The following is a 17622-nucleotide window of genomic DNA, read 5'->3' on the forward strand; positions in this document are numbered from 1 at the left end:
GGGATAGAGGTCGGAGTGAAACAATATAAACTTAAAGCTTTTGCAGATGACCTAGTTTTGACATTGCAGGAGCCAGAATCCAGTACAAAAAGAGTTCTTGAACTTATATCTGAGTTTGGTCGGGTGGCGGGGTTTAAGTTGAACAAACAAAAAACCAAGGTTTTGACCAAGAATTTGACACTTACAGAAACAGAGGGGTTTCAGAGAGAAACAGAATTAAATGTGGTAAAGAAAGTGAAATACCTAGGGATCTATTTGTCTTCCAAAAATTTGAATTTATTTAAGGACAATTATGAAAAATGCTGGTTGGAAGTAAAGAAGGATTTAGAAATTTGGTCAAGATTGAAACTTTCCTTGTTGGGAAGGATTGCAGCAATAAAAATGAATGTATTGCCGAAAATGTTATTCTTGTTTCAAACCCTACAGATCGTGGACAGAGAGGAATGTTTTGGAAAATGGCAGAAGGATATATCTAAGTTTGTCTGGCAGGGCAAAAAGCCCCGAATAAAGTATAAAATATTAACTGACTCAAAAGAAAGAGGGGGATTTGCCCTGCCGGATTTGAGGTTGTACTATGAAGCTGCAGCCTTCTGCTGGCTGAAAGATTGGTTTTTGCTAGAAAACACCGACGTCCTAGATCTGGAAGGTTTTGATAATGCATTTGGTTGGCATGCATATTTATGGTATGACAAGGTTAAAGTTCACAAATTGTTTAAAAGCCATATTGTCAGAAAAGCGATTTTTGCAGTCTGGATGAAATATAAAGACTTATTAGAGAGTAAAACACCGAGGTGGCTATCACCGGTGGAGGCCAAAGCTCGAAAAAGAACCAATATGGAGGCCTATTGGCCGAAATATTGGGAATTAATTGAAAAAATTGGAGACGGTTGGAAGTTGCAGAGCCAGGACAAATTAAAAAACAAGGTGCGAGATTGGTTACATTATGCTCAAATTCAAGAGGTTTTTAAAATGGATAAAAAGGTTGGTTTCCAGGAGGGGAAATCGAAACTAGAGACAGAATTGTTAGAACCAAAGACCAAGATTTTATCTAGAATGTATAACTTGCTGCTTATGTGGAACACACAGGATGAGACAGTTAAATCTGCTATGATAAAATGGGCACAGGATGTTGGACATAATATTATGTTTGAAGACTGGGAAAGGTTATGGAACACCGGAATGAAATTCACGGCATCTACTGCCTTGAAGGAAAACATTATGAAAATGATATACCGGTGGTACATGACCCCAGTCAGGCTAGCCAAGATGCATCACCTGTCTGACAACAAATGTTGGAAGTGTAAGGAAGCAGAGGGGACTTTCTTCCATCTCTGGTGGACCTGCCCAAAAGTGAAGGCCTTCTGGGAAATGATTTATAATGAATTGAAAAAGGTATTTAGGTATACCTTTCCTAAGAAACCAGAGGCCTTCCTGTTGGGCATGGTGGACCAGAAAATGTCAAAGAAAGATAGAACTTTGTTTATGTACGCTAGCACAGCAGCAAGAATACTCATTGCAAAGAGTTGGAAGACACAAGATTTGCCCACGCTGGAGGACTGGCAGACGCAGTTGATGGACTACATGGAGATAGCTGAACTGACCGGCAGAATCCGAGATTTGGATAAAGAAACAATTGAGGAGGACTGGGGAAAATTTAAAGATTATCTGAAAAAATATTATAAGCTGTATGAATCCTAAGAAAGTGCATGATTAGGAAACGTTAAGCTTCTGCGAATATGATTAAGTAAATGGTAAAATTAGTGACAAAAGAGAAAAGGAGACAATTTAAATTGAATATGTTATGTTTATTTTAAAGGTATTGAAATTGAGATATAATATATTGTATTTGGATACATAACATTCGAAAGTTACAACAAGGTATGAAATAAGGTAACAAAATGCTGACATTGTTAATGCAAAGAACGCAGAATCGGAAGGGGTGGGGAAGTCCAAGTTTTTTTTTTTATTTTTTTTTTTTTTTTGTTTTTGTTGTTAAAAAAAGAGAAAATTTGTTTCTTGTAACTACTCTATTTGTTTATAAACCTATAAAATTATGGAAAGAAACGCAATAAAAAAATTTATAAAAAAAAAAAACAATAAGATGAATTTACAGGTAGATAGCTCCCTGACAGCCAATTACCACTAAGGCCATAAACACTTTCGCCTGTGATCTCACAGGATTGGTGACACATTAGAGGCTGTGATGGAAAACATCAAGCTACTGAAAGGCCTTCCTCTCAACCTGTTGCATCTTGACCATGTAACCACTGCACAAATATTCCTCAGCATAACTGTTTTCTGATGTCTGCATCAACAAAAGCTACTGTCAGAAGATTTTGCCATTGCTCATGATTCAGTTTTATAAAACTTGACAATTTCGCATGTGGTTTTCGAAGAAACAGAATTGTAGAGTTGGAAGGGACCATGGCGGCCATCTAGTTCAAGCCCCTGCAATGCAGGGATCTTTTTGCCCCCTTCCGCTGTAGGTCAGGGGATTTTCAGGAGTGGCTTCGGATACAGGGTAGGCAAATGCAGTTGGAGTGGAGAATTGGGAGACATTGGACAGGTGGTGTAGACGTTCACTTGATCCTGCTCCAGAAAAGCAGCGCTTTCTTGGCTTGCACATTCTTGACTTACCTGTGTGCATGTATGTGGAAGGGGTGGGGGAAGTGAGAGGTTGCATTTTTCATGGAGCGAGTGCTGTGAAGGTGCATCTTCTAAAGGTCTGCAAATGCAGGTTGACTGAGCTTCTACACAGTACCTGCTCTGGGTGAAATGGGCTCACTAGATCCCAGGAAAGAAGAGGAGAAGCTAGTACATCAGTCAAAGTCAGCAATACCAGAGACAATCACAGTGGCTTCTGTCCTGTTTTACAGCTGTATGGATCAGGGTTACAGCCGATAAAAGCCTTATACAGGTCTGGTGTGTGTGTGAGAGGGGGGTGGGAAAAGTGATGGTACCCAGAGAGAGGAAGGTATAAGGAACCCATTTGCACTACTTTTACATAACCTTTAACATTTTGTGACCTTAAAAAAGCACGCTTTTCTTTTACATAGTTTTAATATACAGGCGGCGGACTCTTAGAATAGCATCTATATTGCCAGTGAATCATGGATCATGCACATATTTTAAAGTGCCAGGACATTCCTGTATTTCACAAGAAGTAATATGTCAACTGAGATTCTAACTGTATTTATATCCTAGAAATATACGCCTTCATGTTGACATGCAGAGCTTTTTACATGTAGGATGCTCTTTCAAAGGTGTTCACCTTGTCTTCCTGAGTAATGATGTTTTGCTTCCGTTGACTATTATATGGGAAAGTATTTATGGCATTTGTAGGCGTGTAATGCTATTTCTATTGTAAATATATATTGCTCACCTATTGAAATAAAAGATTATAAAAGAGCAAAAATCTTCAAGGGAAAATATTGAACTGACAGAAGAGGACTTTCTGGAGACTCTAGCAAATGATGCATATTTTTTCTTCCTTTCTCACCCCCAATATTTACTTCATTCCTCATCTACTTACAGCTATGCCTCCCCTTAAGAACTCCCACTAGCAGCTTCTCTGAAGATCTGCCACAATCTGAATTTGTGGAGTAGCAATGCTAGTAAACTTAGTCATAGTATGGATGACTAACTTTATTTTTATAACTGCATTCAGGCATGGCCTTGCCTGTATCAGCTATTACAAGAGAAAATAGAGCTGGGTATCATCAGTATACTGATCCTAATCTCCTGTTAACTGCCCCCAGTGGTTTCATATAGATTTTGAATAGCACTGGGGACAGATTTGTGCCCTATGGCATTCTGCAGGGGGCTGAGCCACAGTGACCCAATAATGCTCTTTGGTACTGACCCCATAAGCAGGAGTGAAACCACTGTAAAACTCTGCCTCCTTCTCATGAATGTGAGAAATTTAATCTTACCATTCTGTCTTTCACCCCGCTATGTGTGTGTTTGCGTATGTGAGAGAGATAAGTTCTTTATATAGGGAATAATTAAATTGGAGCTATCCTTTTGCAGGTTGAAAAATGAAAAGGCCTATCGTCTCAGCGTTGTGGGTGAGTGTGAAAAACTATTTTATTTTTAGACTCCAAGTTCAGCAGAATTAAGTTTTGTAGCATGCCTTAAGCCTTTAAGCCTTTTTGGAAAAAGGCAGCCTACATAAGGCAACATGCTCTATACCTTTAGAATGACAATGCTCTCAGCTTGGCTTCATGAAAGCTGGTGAAGTCACTGCTACTAGGATACTTGGTTCCTTTGATGTCTGTTCTTTGAAGCACATGCAGACATTTCTATTACTGCTTCCTTGTGGAGCTGCAGTGGGCATTTTGGCATCCTTCAGAATAGAATTGCAAATAGAATTCGGCCACATGTGGCTAAAGGTATCAGCTTTTTGCTTTGGATTTAAAGTGTGCATCTTGGAAACTGTGTTGTGTGATGTTTTTTTAAAACAAACATCAGCATTTCTAAAGTTCTGATTTGCCATTACTCACACTTAGTGCATCTAAACTTTTTTGCCTTTTACAAGCAAGTGGACTAACTTAGTTTTCCGCATCACGTTGCCAAGATGCTTAACTAGCAAATACCTTGCCTGGCTCCTCCTTCTTCTCCTTCAGTGAGGGAATGGGAAAAGGTTGCAGCTCAGTGGTTGAGCATATGTTTTACATGCAGAAGGTTCCAAGTTCCTTCCTTCCCCACAAAGGATGTTGGGTAGAAGGGTAGGGAAGAACCTCCTTCGACATAGGAAGAGTTATGGCATATCCTGGAAAGCAGTGTTAGGCTGGCTGGACTAAATTGTCTGATGGTGCAGTTTTATCTGTTCACTGTTAGCTTTAACAGCAGACACGGCTCCTGCATATTGAAGTTTTAGTTAGGAACATCACTGTCACATTTGTGCAGGAAGTCAGTCTTGGCTGTGCTGCTTCTCTGCTCCTATCTAAAAACAGGTAACTACAAAATCTTAAGAAGAGTGGTTCTTGACACTTTCCCAGTATAGCTTGGATAAACATTTGATAAAGGTAATCTATGTCCTGTTCACAGCATATCTAGTTGATTCTCATAAGTGGCCACCTAGTCCTCTGCTGAAAACGTTAAAAGTTCTCCATCTTCCTAGGCATCTTAGTGCACTGTGGAACTGTAGGATGTTCAGATGTCTCATTGTATTTTGGGAGACCTAGACTTTGGATGGGTAAAACCCCTATGGCATCCATAAGACGGGAAAGCTACAGTGCACTTGCCACATGCATCCTGCTGGTTGCTTTCTCCACGCCATCAATCCTGAACATGCTCATACTTTTTTCAATCAAGACAAGGAACTTAACTGGAATCACACAATCAGGTGGCACAAATATGATTTTTTTTTTTAAATTGTTGCAGCTACTACTAAAAATCCCTCTGGGTGTATCCATTTATATTGTCACATGTTATGTTACTTTATGCAGTTGGTCTGTTTGAGAATGTTTAAGAGCAGTTGCTTAGAGAAAAGTAAGCAGCAGGACAGATGTGTGAACCTACTCCATGTGTAAAGTGTCTGAACTCATATTCGTCTCTTCCTGTAATATATGTTGCACGTACCTTGTTTGCATTTGGGGGTTTATAGCAGATATCCTTGAGCTGAATTAAAGACTGTCCTTGGCAGATAAAATAAGTGACAAAAGATTGCCATAACCCATCATGCCTCTTGGACATTCTTCTGACTTCTAGGAAATGCATTGCTCTTGACCACCTTTTGTCTTCTAACAGCCACTGCCTGGGAGTTGGCAGCAGGGGCCTGTCCGGGAGCCAAGACTTCACTCTTGGATCCCATACAACTTTGTGGAACAAGTTCTCATCGTTTAGCTAACTGTCCCTTAAAATATTTATCTCTGATTTGTTCCAGAAACAGTGGGAGGCTTTTACTTCACCTGTGTTATATAACAGGTGTAGTAAGCTCTTGTGCCCTTTTTTTTCTGTTATAGGGGAAAAATTGCTTTGGTTTCAAAGTCACCTTGATCCCGACAAAGTGGAGTACACAAAAAAAGAAGCCTGTGAACTAACAGAAAAGTAAGTTTGCAGCACACAAGGAAACAGAAGGCCTGTTTTGGTGGCAGCAAGAGTGATGAGGTGCATTCTCCCAGCTGGTGTTTACATGTATAGGATGCCTTTCCTTTGCCATTATTTTCCCCTTGATGTTCACCAACTCTTGTCTTATTTCAACATTTTATGTGCGCTCAGTTTTCATGACTTTGTAGAAGACTTAAGTATTACATGGCTAAAAAAGTAACTCTAATAATTAGTAATCCTTAGCTCATTAATGTTCCAGAATCATTTTATTTCAGTTGTGCAGAATTATTTTGCACCTATTTACAAGTAGCTGTGAAATACCTGACCTCGTTTTTTATTTAAGTTGTTTGAAGCCAGGAGATAGGGGAAGTAAGTGAAAGCAACATAAGCAATCTAGTACTTAATGAATTGATGTTATAATCAATATGGTTGGTGAAAATGTGTTCAAAAGAGGTGGCACAGGTCTGTTTTCCCATTCCAAAAGCTGCTTACTGGGTGGGATGGAGGAGCTGGGACAATTTCCCAGCTAGTGGGTCTCAGTTGCTTATGAAGAGGAAGAGGTGAGAAGACAGCAACCTTGCTCTTCCTACAGCAGGCTTTAGTGTGGGTGTGTATGGTACTGTCCTAGAAGCATGAATAGCCCTATACCCTCCAATTTTATTTCTACCTTCTGGGAAGCTAGCATAGTGGTTTCACCCTGCCACTTTGTTCCTTTCATAGCTTTGTCATGCGAAATCATGGGTGGGGAATGCTTTTCAGATGGAGGGCGTCACTCCCCTGTGGCTGACCTTCCAGGAGCTACATGGCAGCTGTGAGTGGGGCCAAAAGTGAATGGGGCAACCCCAAGTCTCTCACACAGCACACATTCGTTCATTCATTCATATTCTCTCTCACACCCACACCAAGTTGCTCTTGTTCCTCCACTCCTTTCCTCTGCAGCAATGACTCCTGAAGAAGCCTCCCTTTGGAGCCAGTGCAAGTCATTTAAAAAATATTAATTGCTTCATCAGGGATTTCCAGAGGGATGGTGATCGCAGAGAATTGGAGAATACTTCTTCCGTGCCTGGCTGCAACCCCTTCTGCTACACCCCCTCTCCCAAGCACTTAAGACTTCAGTGCCAGTGGAAGGCATTTTTCAAGCCTAATTGCTGCATGGAGTTGGAGCTAGGAGCAGAAGGCCCTGTAGGCTGTAGCTGTCCTACAGGCCAGAGGTTCTTCACTCTTGTGATGCATATAGATCATAGGTATAGACCAGTGTTTCCCAAACTTGGTTCTCCAGCTGTTTTTGGACTACAGTCCCATCATCCCTGACCACTGGTCCTGCTCGTTAGGAATGATGGGAGTTGTAATTCGAAAAGAGCTGGAGACCCAAGTTTGGGAAACCCTGATATAGACAATGCTTTGTTGTTGTTGTTGTTGTTGTTGTTGTTAAAAAGCTGCCAGTACTTAAGACCTCTGTCCGAGCTGCTTCTTGGGGGCTTTGTAGAGCAACTGCAAGGGTGTAATGTTTGAAGGATGAAAACCTTTCCCCTCATTGACATTTTTACTGTGTTACAGTTATTTGCAGCGTTTCAGCGATGAGTTAGAGCAGATTGAACTGCGTAACAGTATTAAAGGACGGCAGGGCAGACAGCACAGTTCCAGAGAAATGGCCATCAAACAGACTATGGAACGTGAAAGACAGATGTATGAAGGATATGGGCTAGGTATGACTGCATTACTGCCTTGCCATGCTAATAACTGAATCTGTTACGAATAATTTCTTGCAGGCAAATCAGAACTCTATACAGGGCAGTAGTTCACTGGATTTCTGCTTTTGGACATAACCCCCTTCCATAACCTGCAACAGTTTCCTTAGCATTATTTTCCTTTAATTTGCTGTGTGACACCTTCCCCTCCTCAGTACAGTTGTATCTCACATGGCCTTCACAATAGTGGGTTAGAATCTCCATGGGGGAAGCTGGTGAGTAGATACTTGAGTTGCTTGGGAATCCTAGGAATCAAAAAAAGGCAGTGCAGTTTTGAGAGGGTTAGTCTGCCATCTTGATTAAAAATGACATCCATTTGTATCTAAACGTAGATGAAAACCTGCCTTTGATCTTAGGACCCACTGTGCAAAATTTGGTTACAATAACTTAAGGTTTCCAAATGCAGAGTAAACAGACAGACACAAGACAGGCAACTCTGTATTATTCAAGAAGCAGAGTGAAAACTCATTTTAAAGGTTGCGTGTTGTATAGAAACTAAAAATACACCTCAGCAATATTCAGAAAGTGTGATTTGTTGGTGGCCCTTTCCTTGTTAAAGGTAACCTCCAATCATTCATTCCTTGTTAATGCTCCTGCTGTGGATGTTGGCACAATGTCTGTACCGAGCTTCAATTTAAGGAAAATTGTTGCAGCAGATAGTGTAATTAGAGCCTGCAGTCTAAAATCTAGAAGTCATTTAGACCATGTAGCGTTACTTAGTTTTAAAACCTTTGGCATCTCCAGGAAGTCTCCCCCCCCCCCCCCCCACCCTGCAGTTTCCTTTCTCTTAATGAGAGAGAATTTATGTAGGCTTGATTTAATTAGTTCTTTTCTTGCCGAAGATAAAGTTTCTCATCCCTCTTGGGAAGAGAAAAATAAGTCTATCTGGACTTGCAAAAGCAGCAAAATAGGAAAGCTTGTGTGTCCTTCCAAGATTTGTAGGTGTTAAGCAATGAGCAAACTGTCTCACTTTATGTTGTCATGGTGCGTGGTGGCACACTGCCCTCCTAACCACGCCCTGGAGCCAGTTTGGGGCATGGCAGTGAGGGCAGGGAAATCACAAGATTGGTGGCCAGACTTGCAAGTTCCTACACATCTGTTCCTGTCGCTACTGCCATCGACCTGGTGGTACTCTGCTGTGCGCTCTGGCTTCTGTCACAGGGTTCCATTGCGTCAGAAGCAGTTTAGTCATGCTGGCCACATGACCCGGAAAGCTGCCTGCAGACCAACGCCAGCTCCCTCGGCCTGAAGTGAGATGAGCGCTGCACCCCATAGTCGCCTTTGACTTGACTTAACCAACTGGGGGTCCTTTACCTTTTACTTCTCTGCTCTTGCTGTCACACCCCATCCTGGTCCAGGTGAGCAGTAGCACTACTGCAGTTGAGAGACTGGTGTGCTGGCAGCTCTGCAGTTCACACAAGTGTTTGTTCAGCAAGCTACATATGTTTTTTTTAAAAAAATAGTACAGTAACAAACTGGGCTGACCAGGCAAATCAGCAGGTGTTGCCTAAAGATCAGAGGCTTTCTGGCAGTTGGAGACAGGGGTTTCCAAAGAGATGCTGTGACCTTCCCTGAGTTTCTATACCTGCCCTAATATATCAAACCCCCAAACATGTGGTTGATGTTACTTCCCATGCATCATTCTTTTCACTTTCCTTTGCTGCACTGTGTCAATGGCTGAAGGCAAAACGGAATTAGTAGGTTTTACTGAAAATATTATCTTTCCCCTTCCTGTTCCCGTCAGTATGGTAAATGAGCAGTTTGAGCTGTCAAGCACTCTGTTCTTGGTTGTTAATAGCTCCATTTTGGGGAACTGCATGGTGATGTCAGTAATCTGCAAAATAAATCCAAAATCTTACACCCCTGACACACACAATGGCTGTATGAATCAGTTACTAGACAATGGACAGTTTAGTGTTAATTCAGTCAGAACATTGCAATATATATTTAGTATCAAAGTGTCCATCAGAATAATCTCATGCAGCAGTCAAATTGGGAACTGCATGCTTTAATGCTCTCAATGTCAAGAGTGTTCGTTCTGCACCGATAATTATTTCCTGCTCTACCTTTCTCACGATCACCTATGTTGAATGAGCAATTTGCTAGTATGACTACCCTACTCTGACCCAATCTGCTCCCTGAAATTGCAAGGCGGCTGTGACACCTGCTTCTTACGGGTCTTACTTCAGTGGATTCTCAAATGAGCTAGTTCTATTTGACAAAGAAATATACTTCTCTGATTAGGAGTGGTTTGATTAAAAGCTTTCAATCAACTAAAATGGTGTCCCTGATTGGGCATCGGATTTTTCAAAGCATATTTTTAAACACAAGTGTTTCTAGAAACTCCATACGGCAAGCACCAACTTGAAGCATTCTCCCTTGTGTCAAACACAGGAGATATGCTTCTTCTAAGACTATGCTTGCTGTAATACTTGTTTCATCCAAAATGAAGGGGGGGGGGAGTATTCTTGCTTCAGAAATGCTTATTAATTATATACAAATTTAATCAGCCAACTAACACTCCTATGCAAATTTAATCAGTCAACTGACACTCATATGATCAATTTAAAGTGTCTTCAATTGAATTGCATCCCTGCTTTTAATGGTAGCTTTCTTTAAACAATTTGTTTTTTGCTCTTTGTTAGGGGCATGACCTTGAGACTTCTAAAGCAGCTACCATTTCATTTCAGTGCAGCCTTCCCCAACCAGGTGTTATCCAAATTGTGGGTAGGGGGCTGACTGGGGCCAAGAGGAGTTGTAGCTGAAAACATCTGGAGTTGCTATGATTTTGACCTTTCTAAGTAGTATAATCAGTAGAAAAATGATGAAAATTCAGTAGATGAAGTGCACTATCTGGCAAGGTTTTCTTTTGTTTCAGAATCTCTGAGCACAGATGTTATATAATCTATGTTGCTGTGCATTTGGAGATACTGTAAGATTTTGTATGTGACCAGTAATATAACCACAGCTTTAAACCATTGGACAAAGGAGTCAGAAGTGAGGTATTATCATTATCACCACTGATACATCCACAAAGATCATTGAGGTTTAGCCAAATTCAAAAAGCTCTCAAAAGAAGCACCCTCCCTGATGTACAGTAGTACTTAACAGGTTGGTGCTAAAGATGCTTTCCCTAATAATTCTTTCTTTCATAGTAGACAGAACTCTTGGCAAGAGTCCAGTATTTGTTTTCTGTTTTTTGAAGGTCGGGGGTGTGGACATTCTCAGTTTCTTCTAGGTAGGTACTAAGTCTCAGAGCAAATTGATTAGTCTCTTTCATACTATCAGAACCAGAAGTAGAGGGTCCTTCAACTAGCCTTTTAAAGTGTTTCAAATCAAAATTTCTGTTTAGAAATGGTTAGATGATCTTGGTTTTTATTCTGTTTCCAACAGAGATCCCCGACATTGTGAACTGTAAGCACCTTAAAACATTCAGGTGAGTTGTTTTCTTATTTAAACTCACTCATGCTGTAGCAGTTCTACCGGGGGGGGGGGGGGTATCAGTGTGGGGCAGTCTGCACGTCAGAACAAAGTTTGGTCACTCCCAAGTCGTTAATTTAAGGCGGAACACCTTAAATTCACTGGTAGAAATGTTTGATTAGCAGTGGTTTCCATGGTCTAAAATACTGTCATTTCCCCTCCTTTCCCTACTTCACAGTACCTGGGATGGTGATTTGCAGAAGCTACCAAACATTAAAATGAGGAAGATATCCAGTAAAGATGCTCTTAGCAGTTTAACTAAGAAGGCAACAGTTGAAGCTGAGACGGACTTGGATGTAGCAAAGGATGCAGAGAAACAAATGCTTACCGGTATGGGAAATGACAGCTGAAGCAAATTGCCAAGCTGCTATTTTAATGTTCAGTTAGAGCTAGACTAAATCACATTTTGAGTGCAAATGTGACAGGACCCAGGTATCTTGACTAAGACCAGCACTGTAATTTAGCCTTCAATTCATGATGTAATAAGATGATGTTGCATCATTGTCTTTTGAAAAACATTAAAATATTTCAAGTTCATAGACGTAGCAACTAGATGCGGGGTACTCTGACCATGCTGAATTTATTTGAAGCAGCAGGAGAAGGGAAGGGTGAAAAAGCTATTCCTTTTGACAGGTTCTTCCCAGCTGGTTTTTTCCTGGAGGGTGAGGAGTGGTTTCCTTTCACACCTGATCTCAGCAGTCATTAAACCTGCTGGGGTATATCAAGCTGGGAAGTAAAATAGAGACAAGGAGGCAATTTCAGTCCCCTTACTCCTGCCTGCTTGCACTCTGATTTAGCTACAATCCTCCTTGCTTGAATTTGGTGGCAACCTGACTCCTACAGAGGGTTCTGCTGCCATAATGTCTATTTTGGCCGAAATGGATCCATTTTTATCATGCGCTTTCAGGATGTCGTTCAGTAGGTTTAGGGCAGGGATGGCTAATCTGTGGCTGTCCAAATGTTGTCCGAGTCCAACTCCTGGCATCCCAGTCAGCCATGCTGTCTGGGGCTGTTGGGAGTTGGGGTTCTGCGACATCTGGAGGGTCAGTGGTTAAGCACTCAAGATAGTGCATTCTTGAGAACTGGTACCCCACCTCCCTTCTTCCTGGATAAGACTGTTATATAAAATTGGCAGCTTTCAGGTTTTACCAGTACAGAATTTGTGGGTGCCAGTACCTCCTGCAGTGCCCTCAAAAATCCAGAGTGTATGACCACTTGGCCCCCTTGCTCAGTGCCTGTTTGCGCTGGCTTGGCCTGTTGTGTACTGAACATGCCCCCTTAAACAGGTCAAGATTGGATACCCCCCCGCTTTTCCATTTTGAGGAGATGGGCAGTGAAATGTTATTTTCTCCATAGGTGGTGCGTCTCTTACCATTTTGTGGCCTTGTTATCTTTTTCTGCTCTTTAGATTTAGCAGCCTTGTTGTGTTGTGCCATGTACCCCCCAAGTTGCCGCATCATTTTCTCAAAATTTGAAATGCATCCATTAGCTTGGAAAGGGTTGGCAGCCCATATTATCAACATACATGATTGCACTTTAAAAGCAAATGACTTACAAGTAACCCTAGAGTCATCTGTTTAATACAAATACAAATTTGTTCCACAACAATTAGTAGTTTATATTAAGTTTCTTTCCCATCCCAAATACCTTTTTAATACACAAGTCACCCACAAAAGCATCTAAGCTCTTTTGCAAAAGAGAACTGGGTAAAACAAGTAACAAAACTTTTGGGTCTCAACAATATACACAGTAAAATATTTGTATTGTAGATTGCATTGCAGTGCAAGTTTCAGAATTTGATTGCTAATTTTGGTGGTGGAGTTGTGTACTGATGTACACATTTTAGAACCAAACTATTGACTGCTTTCCAGCTGTGGCAATAGCACCAGTAGGCTGCTTAGTTATGCTTGTAAAGCTAATAGAACAATCCATAGGGGAAAGCCCCTGATAGCCCCATACAGAGTTGATGAAGACAATTAATTTGGCATTTAACACTACCTCATTGTTAACTTTCCATCATCTTTGTTTTCTAAGGGTAACCTTATTCCACCATGTAAACATTTTCTTTGATACAACTTCTGGTATCTCTAATGGTCATCTATTAACTGGCACTAGAAAAGACAGATAACACTATAGTCTGTGTGTGACAACTGGCATCTCCATTTCGTGGAAAAAAAGTGGTAACTATTCCTTCAAAGCTGCTTCAGCCAGCTGCATTAAATTTCAGAAGCATCATCTTAAAAAGGAAAAGCTCTTGGTTCTAAGCAATGGAACCAAGTCACTAGTATGTCTTGAAAACATGGGCTCCATACATGGTCTCCTTCTGATGATAAAAAAACAATTTCTGCCCTATGCATTGTGATTTATACTCATGCCCGTCTGAATGAATCCAATGCTTGATTGCTATGCTGTCAGGAGAAATGATCAGTTGGCCTTCTTTTAATTTGGTAAATGCATGGGGACCTAAAGATAAAACGTTGATTTGGTTGCATTGAGACTTCAAAAATTAGCATTTTGAATTGACTTACTGGAATTCAGTAAGCAATTTATATTGTGCCCTGTCCAGTATGGTGCGATGTGCTGCAGCTGCCTTATCTTTTAAAGTATTTATATCACAGTAGTCAGCTGTTTATGCAAAGCAATGGTACATTATTATAAATGGCTATAGCTGGGCAGAAAATCACCAGGTTAGCTATCACTTCAGTTTACAGTTAGACTATATCTGGATGTGTGTGTGTCTTTTTCTTAGTGAAATGGATATGAACCACCCAGTTTGGAATTAATTTTATTCTTATCTTAATTTTCTTCGGTCCCTCCTATGACCTCTATTCAAATACACAGTGTTCTAAACCCCACAAAGAATTTGTGCTGCTCCTTCATCTGACAGTTTAAATGTTAAAATGCATTTCTTCATTTTAGCATTAAAGTCTTCATCAATGGGTTATTTATGCAACTTCTACTCAAGATCTCCATTATCAACTCTTTTTGCTAAACTATTGTCTTACATAATCTCATTTTAATGTTTCCAACTAGTGCCATGATTCCAATAAGAGAGGCCCTATTTCAACTACTGAAATCACTGGAGAAAGGCCCATTAATTTTAAGGAGGCTATGTGCTTTTTGCAATGTCTCAGCTGATCCATCACATACATCTGCTGAGCATTTTCAGAATCTATGTCTTACTGTGTTTTATAAGTATGAAATGTGAAATGTAGTCCTTTTTAAAAATTACTTAATCCACTGCAGTTTGCCACCATAAGTTCCTCTCATTACTAGTAACACTGCTCTTGTATAACTCACATTACTTGGGCACAACTCACAATACATTCAACAAGCATAAGAGTGGTATAAGGACAGGTGCAGTGCCCTTTCTTTTTAGGACATCCAATCATTTAGTCTGCTGAGGTACATCATTCTGAAATGGGATGCCAAAGTTATTGGCTTCCCCCCTGTGCAAGTCATCCCTGCTGGGTACAACATGATACTGATATATATCTTCTGCATTTTCTATTTAGTCACACTTCAGTCTTACATTACTATGCTAAAACCACAATAGTAACAACTGAACTACTGAACCATTAATGATTCAGCTTTACTCCTGTATAGAAGGTACCACATACTTTGTCAATTTAGTGGACATCAGAGAGATACTGGCATATGGGTAATGCTGCCTACTTTGACTCTTTCAATACTGTCCTAACAAGTTTCAGAATCTGTTCTATCCTGATCTCTTAAACAAAAGAATAGAATTTAATCTCCCACCCTTTGCATATTTTACACACTAATATGTAAGTACTAAAAACATGTTTTCAAAGTTTCCTGCTGCTCTGTCTGCAATATACCTCTGATTATAGAACATATTACCCTTTAGCAGAATTTTGGAGGTGGCAGGAATATTCTGTCAATTTTAGCTCTTATGAATAAGCAGCCGTCAAATTGCTGCACCAAATGAATATAAAAATGTGAAAGAAAATGATCATTTGTGCATACAAGGGATATTTTCAGCTACCTAGTTTACAAATACTCACATTTTAAACATACGTTTTCAATGGTAACTTTTGGAAAGGATTTCCTTCATATCGCCTTCAAACCATATATGCTGCAGGTCAGCCACCTCTTTGTAAAATTATCACATTATGAGGTTCGGGTACTTTGTGCTATGGTGCATATCTCTTTGCATGACTTTAAGGGTAAATATGAATCGTTTTAAAAATTGCCTTGAAGAGAGTGTGTCCAAGATTACGATAATTAGCAAAAAAGACCATAGTAACAAATAGATGTAAGGGTTTTCTCCTTGTAAACAGAACACTGGTAGTAAATCTGCATATGCAGCTCTTTTCAGCCATCAACAGTGGTACTTGCCATGTTTGTTTGCCTGTTCGAAAGTCATCTCTGATGCGCTTTCTTCTTTGCATTTTCACTATGCTTAGCCACTTCACAATTACATTCCAAAGGTAACGTGTAACTTCGCTTGATCGATTTTCCCATTTGTTCTTCCCTCAGATTTACTTAGTGGTTTTGCTGTTTTAATGTGGCTGAACAGTAGGAAAGCACATTACTTTGTTCTTCAGTAAAGAAAGAGAAACGCAGCTTCCATCAAACCGGCATCACATCAGAAACAGTTTCTTCTCCTGATTGTTGAGAGTTTGTACCTGTCTGTGATACTGGCACCACTACGGAGTCTTTGATTTCAGTGTTCTGATTGGAGGAATAATTTTTCTCCTCTAGTTTTTTGGCAGTGTCTGGACAGTTTTGAACAAATATCACTCGATTGTAAGCCTTAAGCCTTCGCCACAATTGAATGTAGACTTTACATTGCACGTACATGAAGACAAGGCCTCCCGTGAACCCAATGGCCACCACAACCAGTTTTGTCCAAAATGGCCACTCCAGCACACCTTTCAGAGTTAAAAAGGGGGTGAAAGAGGTAGAGTTAATATCACTGTTTCATTTCCCTGCAAAGTTGCTATTTGCTTCTAAATTGCGCTTAGTGAAACCTCCTGACACATGGAGGCTGCAAAGGCTCCCCCTACCAGCTCAGTTCTAAGGCCTCGTGTTGAGCAGTGAAGCTCTGAAGTTTTCTTAATATTATGGTTTTAGATATAGGAGGGTTCCCAATAATGAATTTGCCTGTACTGAACAGAAAGAATAATTATTTGCTCATGTATGCAAGCTAAACTTTCCTGACATTTATGTGAAAGGGTTCAATTCCATGAGATTAGGTGGGGGAGAAGCTCTAGGCTGTCATTATCCTGCCTATGGAGTTCCCATAGGAATCTAGTTGGGTACTGTGAATAGAACACTGGATTAAATGGGTCCCTTAGGCCTCTTTAAGTTTTAAACCGGATGTGGAAATCACTTATTTGGGGGTCACCCCCTGTCAGATACCCACATTTGCAATTGACTTTTAGGTCCTACTTTGGGCCTACTTTGGGCAGAGCATTTCTTTTTAACATTTATTTTTAGAAAATCCTTTTACCCAGGAGATATTTCTTTTGAGTGAGTTAAGATTTGCTAGAAGAGAAATTGTTTCCTGCAGGATATAACTTTTAAAATGCTCTTATGCCGCTGAGATTAAGAATCTTGCCTATTTGAATGCCAAATGTATAATTTGCCACTGCATAATTTAAGCTTGCTGAGGGCAGTTTTACTGGGTGTATGAAAATGTTAAACACATCAGTAAAATATCATTTTTGCTTCATTTATTTTTTGCCTAGCAGGATCTCTTAAGCTTGAAAAAGAAAAATAAGGCATGCATATATGCATTTTTAAAAGGAAAAATGCAACGTTGGAAATTGTATTTCAGAGCAATCTTGGGCACAGTGATACTCAATGTGTTTGTTTCATGTAGATATACTCAGTTGCTTGTCTTTGGAATATCATGACACCCAGTGGCTAGCCTCAAGATAAGTCACTTTACGAAGTAGCCAGGGCTGCTTTGTAAAGTCAGAACGTCTTCTGAGAATAGATACCGTATTTTTCGCACCATAGGACGCACCGGAGAATAGGACGCACCTTGTTTTAGAGGGGGGAGAACAAGAAAAAATAATTCTCCCCCTCTCTGCCCAGCACCCCTTCAGCGAAGCGGCAGGAGGCGCTGCGCAGAGAGAGGGAGAATTTTCCCCCTCTTGTTTTCCCGCTCTAAAACAAGGTGCCGTTTAAGGTGCGTTCAGGCGGCTACCTTGGAAGCCTGGAGAGCAAGAGGGGTCAGTGCACACCGACCCCTCTTGCTCTCCAGGCTTCAGGTTCCTTTCAACCTGCTTTTTGGGGCTGGCGGGGGGAAGCTCACCACCAGCCCCAAAGAGCAGGTCTGAGAGCACCGGAAAGGCACAGCGGAGAGGCT

General features: G+C 40.6%; 2 protein-coding genes across 11 annotated transcripts in view; one reads left to right on the forward strand and one right to left on the reverse strand.

Annotated features, from left to right (window-relative positions):
• The window catches only part of TMA16 (translation machinery associated 16 homolog), a 28332-nt gene that overhangs the window by 9505 nt on the left and 1205 nt on the right, over window positions 1-17622 (forward strand). For both annotated transcript variants that reach the window (XM_083457630.1, XM_083457629.1), the window contains exons 3-7: window positions 4030-4067; window positions 5967-6051; window positions 7609-7757; window positions 11193-11235; window positions 11458-17252. In XM_083457630.1, the coding sequence (XP_083313756.1) occupies window positions 4030-4067; window positions 5967-6051; window positions 7609-7757; window positions 11193-11235; window positions 11458-11629 (487 nt within the window). In that variant the 3' untranslated portion in view covers window positions 11630-17252. The remainder of the gene's footprint in view (window positions 1-4029; window positions 4068-5966; window positions 6052-7608; window positions 7758-11192; window positions 11236-11457; window positions 17253-17622) is intronic.
• MARCHF1 (membrane associated ring-CH-type finger 1) overlaps window positions 12827-17622 on the reverse strand; it is a 116168-nt gene continuing 111372 nt past the window's right edge. For all 9 annotated transcript variants that reach the window (XM_083457378.1, XM_083457374.1, XM_083457381.1 and 6 more), the window contains one exon: window positions 12827-16177. In XM_083457378.1, coding sequence (XP_083313504.1) covers window positions 15876-16177 — 302 coding nt within the window. In that variant the 3' untranslated portion in view covers window positions 12827-15875. The remainder of the gene's footprint in view (window positions 16178-17622) is intronic.

This window comes from Podarcis tiliguerta, assembly GCF_965153285.1.
Source record: "Podarcis tiliguerta genome assembly, chromosome: 9".
NCBI lineage: Eukaryota > Metazoa > Chordata > Lepidosauria > Squamata > Lacertidae > Podarcis > Podarcis tiliguerta.